We start from the raw sequence: 7,575 nt of genomic DNA, 5'->3' as shown, positions 1-7,575 counted from the left end.
ATCTCGTTCGCATCGCTCAATCACGTCCTGGTTGAAGTTCGTTCGCTACGCTCACTCACCTTTGGGTTGGAGCTCGTTCGCTACGCTCACTCACCTTTAGGTTGGAGCTCGTTCGCTGCGCTCACTTGCCTTCAGGTTAGCTCGTTCGCTACGCTCACTCGCCTCTCTCGTTCGCATCGCTCAATCACGTCCTGGTTGAAGTTCGTTCGCTATGCTCACTCACCTTTGGGTTGGAGCTCGTTCGCTACGCTCACTCGCCTCCAGGTTGAAGTTCGTTCGCTACGCTCACTCACCTTTTGGTTGCAAATTAACTGTTGTCATAAATGTAAAAGAAATAATAGTGCTGCACCCTGTTGGTAATCCTTTTAACTTTAATGCTATTGAACATCATAGAACAGAACCAACTTGTTTAATTGAAACAGCTGTTAAGATTCATTAATTCCATTTCTCATAAGGTTAACATGGGAAACTCCAGAGCCACTGGGGTGGAGCCCTTTTAAGAATTTCGAAACGGGAAATAGTTTACGTCCGATTCGCATACCTACAGAATTTACACACCAAATTTCATAACGATCGGTGAAGTCGTTCCGGAGGAGTTTGCAGACAAACACTGTGACACGAGAATTTTATCTATTAATATTATAAGAAACCACCTACTGTATATAACAATTATCATAATTAGGTTTAAACAAACTTGCAAAATTTAATGTAATATTATTCTTTGTTCTACAGCAGACTACAATGTGTAGTAAGATTTCAATTTTTAAAATAAATTTGAATTTATAAATAAGGATTTTACGGGTGGGTGTTTGCCTTTTTCACACCTTTTCCCTACATTTTATCTTATTATTATACAAATATTATTATATTATTATACAATACAAAATAATACAAGTGAAGAAGGGCACGGTGCCCGTTTGAGCCGTGTCCATATTTTGTTGAACCTTATGAGTATTCATATTTAAAGGGAATGAAAGTATTTAGTCAGCTGTTTCAACTAAAAAAACAGCAAGAAGTTGGTTCTATGATATGGAAAAGCATTAAAAAGTTATAAGATTTACCAACAGGGTGCAACACTATATTTTTTTTCATTTATGATAACAGCTAAGTTAATTTGAACTAAGCAGCAACAAAAAACTGATTCGCAATGAGAACTGTCAAAGTAGGATTGTTTACAGTTATGTTTATGTTTTTCATTTCATGAATAATTTGTGATATTTTGCGAATTGTTGATAATTTATTTTTCTCTATTGTTTAGGTGAAGCGGTAGAACATTATGGCTATAATATATGTGTAATACTAAAGAATACTGTAAATAAAAGCAAATTTTATCAAACTGTGTCCTCCCTTATTGCAAACCCAAAGCTTGAGTATAACTACTGCAATAAGCATTTTATACTTATATTCCAACCCTGTACGAAGGACGGGTACTCTGCTAGTGTAGAAATATGTGCATGATTTAGAGAGTCATTAGGCTGGAAAACTGCAATATACTGCAGACTTTTCAGAGAGGCTGTTTCGATGTAGGTATTCATTCAGCTTAGTGAAAACATAATATAGATACCTATGTAGCCTATACAAATAAGAACTTGAACTCTTACAGAGCCTTTGAATGTTATTAGACTAAGGAAAAGGGTTGTGCATGTTTACTACTGCAACTCAGCAACAAAAACCATTTTATATATCTCTAAAATATATATTCTTTAAGTGCACTATGAGCATAGCAGCCTAAAAATCTATCTAACTTGCCCATGTAATATAGTTACAAAATAAAATGCTCAAACTCGCATTGTGACATATAATTCGGCTTATATTTCTCCAACATAAAATTCATCTGCAGAATATAATTTTATTGTGCTCTTACCGTTTCTAATAACATATAAACACAGAAATCTTGCCTATAAAATGATACCTCTTGACAAATTATTTGCAGTGGCCTATATTATGGACCGTGGCCCACTTTATAATGGTTGCATATGGTTTATTATAATGGTTGGTAACATTATTGAAAATAATTAACACGACATTTTGGTTGTAAAAGTGACCCGATGAGTAAATACTATTTAAGCAGCTATTAGAGCTGTCTTCATGAGGTCATTACAGGTAGTGCAAGTCTCTTAGCCCAAGGTAAATATGAAAATTAAATGATATTATATTGCATTTTCGTCATCCATTTGTGAGCTATGTTTCAAATCAAATCAAATCATTTATTGTCCATAAACATATATATACAATGCATAGACAAAAAGTCACCAATGTCAAAATAAAAGAAAAAAGAATACAATTTCAATGTATATAAAACAATATTACCTCTTAGTGTACAAACCTGGGCTCAACTTAGATCACTCAAAATGTAGTTTTCCAAATTGTTATGCCGAATCGGTTAGATCTGAAATTTTTGATGAATACGGTCTTTTTTTAACTAGCCAATTCTTCAGAGCAATTTTGAATTTAGTGCCTTCTAATTCCTTTATATTGTTTGGTAGGAGGTTGAAATAAATTGACCCCATAACAAAAGGACTTCGGCCAGTTTTGTTGAAATTCCTCCTCACACGGTGAAAATCATCCTTTCGTCTCGTGTCGTACCTGTGGATTTGACTATTTTTATTTGTGTGCTTTACATCATTTTTCACAAGCATAATTAATTGATAAATGTAGGCCTATAGTCCATACAAAGCGAGGAGATTTAAATTAACAAAAATATCTTTACAAGACCTTTTGTACCGCATACTTTGGCTATCAGTCTGATTGCTCTTTTCTGGAGAACAAAAATTGTATGTAAATTACAGTCGGGAGAACTTCCCCAGAAAATAAGGCCATAAGACAAGAAAGGAAATATGACACCAAAATAAATTCTTGTTAACGTATCTGTATCTAAATAAAAAGATATTCTTCTGAGGAGGCTGATTCCACTTAAAAGTCTAGATCTTATTACATGAGATATATGATTCTTAAAAGTTAAGGTCTGATCTATATATAGTCCCAAAAACTTACAGCACTCTTTACTTTCAAAGATCACATCATCCTGAACTAAATCTATCAGAGGAATGCCCGTACTACTCAATCCGAAAACTACAATTTCTGTCTTATCTAGGTTGACTTTGAAATTAATATTTTCAAAATATGAGCTGGCTTTATGTACAAATTCGGCCATGCCCTGCTTGAGTTCATCAAAAGACTGAGCCCAGCATACACCTGACGTGTCGTCAGCATACATACTAATTTCAACCTTATTGATAGCAGGAAAATTACTAACATAGATATTATACAGATAAGGGCCCAAAATGGACCCTTGTGGGACTCCTGAAACAACATGTTTGTTTGAAACAATTTGTTTCAAATTTAAAGTCTCCAGCTCATCGGGAAGTTAGTATAAAATTGATTGCAAAATTTGCACCGGACAAGAAAGCGAGCTAATAAAAACGTTAAAACGTATGAAAGATTATGTCCACCTAGTTTCGGCTGTTAGCTCGTTTGCTGTTTCTGATTTCTGACGTTTTGTTTCTGTCGGCTGTCACTAGTGTCGCTGTCGCAGTGCTGCTTTCAGTGCTTTCTGTGCTTTGCTTTCTGCTTTGTTTTTGTTGCTGCTGTTGCTGTGGTGAGCTGAGCTGATGCCTTTGGATTGCGTACTGGAGGTGGGTACATTTTTGCTAAACTTAACTGGCTTTAATTGATAAAGCACAATCTTACAATAATAATGACGAATTAAAATTTAATCTTTAAACATAAATTTTTATGTTGATTGTATCTTACTTTTTCTAACCAACACAAATTCTATTCAATGCATATTTTTTATTAGGTTTAACATGATACAAAGTGCGACGGTCAACATAAATAACGTTGATGAAGTGGCTAATATTATAATCCAAAATGAAAATCTTGGTTTACCCTCTTTAGCGGGAAGTTTGACATTTTAATCCTGTTTGACACTTTTTAGTGGCAACCTCTGGAATTTAGATAAGGACCGATGGTGTCAATTCCAGAAATATCGGTTTTGCTGGTGTAGCAAAAGTGTAACGGTGTCGCTTAAAAAGTGTAACGGTGTCGCTTATATGTTTAATATTGATATTGCACGTTGCACGACATTCGGTGGGCCCTTTGCGGTGTTAGAGCGTGTTAGATAGAGGAATGACTAAGTTTAGGATGTAAGTTAATAATAAACAAAAAACAAGTAGACACAGACAGATTGAAGTATGATCTCTTGTGTATGTTCTAGTTCTATAATTTACAATTCTATCCACCATGAACAAGTTGGTATAGGCCAACCCATCGATATAAACAAACACCGTGTTTATATTATATAGATGGGCCTACCTAATCTGTTTTGTCATTTAATTGGGCTCAATTAATTTTAAAGAAGCCAGCCCAACACTCCACAACATATTAGTAGGTCTACTTCCACCTTCCACTTTTGCTTTTGGCACAACAGACAGTAGGTTTTTTAACCTTAACCTCGAAATAACAAATCTTGACCATTGCAAATTTAAGAGGCTTTTTGTAGGTAACTCCACATTTATTATCAACACGTTTTATTTATTAGGCCTAGGCCTACATTACATTTTATTACATTGCATTTAACATTCATTAACAGGCCTAATTAGGTACCTAACTTACGTTTGATTTTGCTGATCATGCCTTGGCCTATCTTGCATTATTATATTTTGTTCTGTGTTGATAAATACCTTAATACCCACAAACTTGGCGGGTGAAGTAGGGTTTTGAGTCAGTTACTCGCTAGATTATCCTCAAGGAGATCCTTGATGGAGAAATAGGCCGACTGAGTAAGTTTTTTCTTTCATTTTTCTCTCAAACTTCTTGGTCTCAAGGTTTCTCAAGTTCTCTGGCAGCTTGTTAAACAGCTTCAATGCCATGGCAGGGAAACGGCGTTGTGTGCTTGTTAGGCTTGTTCTCTGTATATCTAACTTGGTAGAGCCACATGTAGCGTGGTAGTGGACATCGCCTCTGGTTGTAAGCTCGTTCAAGTTCTTCTTGACATGTACCAATGAGGATAAGATATACATCGAGTGGACTGTAGGCACGCCTAATCTCCTGAAGATGGGTTTGTTGTGCTCACGCCGGTCACTAGAAGTGATGACTCGCATGGCCGCCTTCTGTAACCTCAGCACTGCCTTACAGCTTGGGGAGTGGCCCCAGAGCAGTATGCTGTAACTCAAATGACTGTGGAAAAGGCCGTAGTACTTAGATGGTCAAGAGATAAGATTCAGTCAGGCTGTTCTTCAATTTGCCAAGTAGAGATACTACCCTAGAGAGCTTTTTTGACATCTCTTCCGTATGGCTCTGCCAGTTAAGCCGCCTATCAATCAAAAATCCAAGAAGTTTTACTTGAAGTACGATGTTCGCAGGCGGAGTTCTACCCAAGGCGCAGATGAGTGTTCGGGTCTTGTTGACATTTAGCTGAATTGACATTTAGTTGTCTATTGGTCTTAAACCATTTCTCGGCAGAGGTCAGCTCCAAGGCCATCTTTCTCTCAATTTTCGTCACCGAGCTTCCACCTAATACAAGGGTAGTATCGTCCGCATTCATGAGAGCCTCGTCACCACACTTAAAGTCGTTCACCATTAGCAGGAACAGGAGAGGTCCAAGTAGCGAGCCCTGCGGGTCACCGTGTTCCACCATGCGTTCTCCCGAAAGAGCCCCATCAATTGCAACCACCTGTATTCGATTCCTAAGGTTTAACATTGGGATGGAATGTCTATAGTTGTAAACTTATCAATAGTATAAAAGGTAGGCTATTTAAGTTAAATTAAGTTATAGCCCAATTTAAGTTACCGGTAGGCCTATATTTATATTTTCATTGCACAGTTAAAAAACTTTAATAAAAAAAAATTAAACACAATTTTTAGAAATTTTAAATAGGCTACATAACTTATAACTTAAGCCTACATTGTTAGACCTTCTGAACACAGTTGGTAATTATTTGTACTTAAAGGTTTTTGGTCTGGTATAAGTTAAACCAATTTAGTAACTTAATCTTTAGCCTAACAGGTAGGTAACCTAGAATTGAAAGTTCACTAAGGAAGTGTTCCCATAATGTTGAAATTCACAGTCCATAAAACTTACCGTAAGTTAACTTAAGTTTATCTTAAAGCCTACAAAAATTCTCAAATTAAAAAAATCAGTTTTTTAACTGGCCTAATTTTAGTTCTTAGGTATTGGACAGATTCACTTAACAGCATTGTTTTTTTACTTTACAACACTAACTTAACTTAGGCCTAGTGACAGACCATTGAGACCAATGAGGGTCAAGGATTGAGGGAAGAGAAGTTAAATTGTTATGATTTGAACGTCAATTTATCAGCTGGTAAACAAATAAAATTGTTTATGAGTGGCGATGAGAGGATATAAATAAACAGAAACATATAACACCTCTCTTAGAAGTAGAGAAACTTAAGTGATTGTTTCTAACTAAAAAGTGGTGGTAATTAGGTAAAGTATTGTAAGTTACGCAACTCAAATAATCTTTACGAGACTGGTAGAAGTTCTTAAGGAGTGCCTAAAATTTCTACTCTTGACGTAAAGACTATCTTTACGTGATCGTTGCGTAAGCTACTGTACTACACAGAATTTACACTAGGCCGAGATTACTAAACCGAGTGCCTTTTGTTTCAGATCCAGAGTCAGTCTACGATAGCAAACTTGCCTCATTGCATGTTAAGAACATAGACCTAGTCAAGATATGGATTATTTTGAGCTAGAAAACAAACAAGAATCTGATTTTAAATTCATATATGATGGATCAGACACATCAGAATACTTCATTTCCAAGCCGGATGAAGAAATAAAAGATTTAAGTGATGTATCCCTACAACATTTGGATTTAAAAGAATCACAAAGTTCCCAATCAAGCAGAGAAGTGCAAGGATTGGAATATAATTTTGATGATACTGATAGATTATCGCCAAAAACTAACACAGAGTTATCCAAGGGTAAGAATTAATATACACTCAATTCAAAGTAGGCTACAAATAATTTTGTTATAGAAACCGATAATTTAGGTTGTGTTTACGTTGGTAGGCTAAATTTCTATTTAACTTATAAATTATATTGTAGTTTATTTTAACGTTTTTAGGCTATGTTCACGTTGCCAAAACTGGTGTGTGCATGAGCACAAGATGCAAAAATGGTGGGGACAAGAGGTGATAACTTGGTCTAATGCCAGTAGTAGCTTTTTTTTTGTCCCATGACGCTGGGAACAAGCCTGGGATTGTTTTTCACATTACTTCAGGCTAGACATAGGGGTTGAGGCATTATCACTTAGGTGAAATCCATTTGCGATTTGGTGGGATTTGCACCTAGGACCTCATGGACTGAAGTCCTGCGCTCTAACCACTAGACCAGCTCGCTCCCCCAAGCAGTAGAACTAAGCTTATTCCTGCTTTTCTGAAAACATTTTTTCACTAATTTACAATTTACCAAAGTTCAAACTCGTCCTATTTATTTCACATTCATAAAACTGGCTGCAATTTTGTTACTGATTTTTATTTTGAGAATATTTTACCCATATAATTAATTGGAGAACATTTTGTATTATGAAGATTCACACACAAGCCATT

At 35.9% G+C, this 7,575-nt stretch overlaps 1 protein-coding gene across 1 annotated transcript in view; it reads left to right on the top strand.

Moving 5' to 3' along the window:
• The first annotated feature begins 3,598 nt into the window (after nt 1-3,598).
• The window catches only part of LOC128994046 (zinc finger protein 721-like), a 30,853-nt gene continuing 26,876 nt past the window's right edge, over nt 3,599-7,575 (top strand). Inside the window, exons 1-2 of the mRNA XM_054418256.1 lie at nt 3,599-3,635; nt 6,632-6,948. Coding sequence (XP_054274231.1) covers nt 6,699-6,948 — 250 coding nt within the window. The 5' untranslated portion in view covers nt 3,599-3,635; nt 6,632-6,698. The remainder of the gene's footprint in view (nt 3,636-6,631; nt 6,949-7,575) is intronic.

This window comes from Macrosteles quadrilineatus, unplaced genomic scaffold (genome assembly GCF_028750875.1).
Source record: "Macrosteles quadrilineatus isolate MER2022 unplaced genomic scaffold, UCM_ALF_1.0 Scaffold_5__1_contigs__length_97177068, whole genome shotgun sequence".
NCBI classification, from domain to species: domain Eukaryota; kingdom Metazoa; phylum Arthropoda; class Insecta; order Hemiptera; family Cicadellidae; genus Macrosteles; species Macrosteles quadrilineatus.
This window is presented reverse-complemented; position numbering and strand designations above follow the sequence as displayed.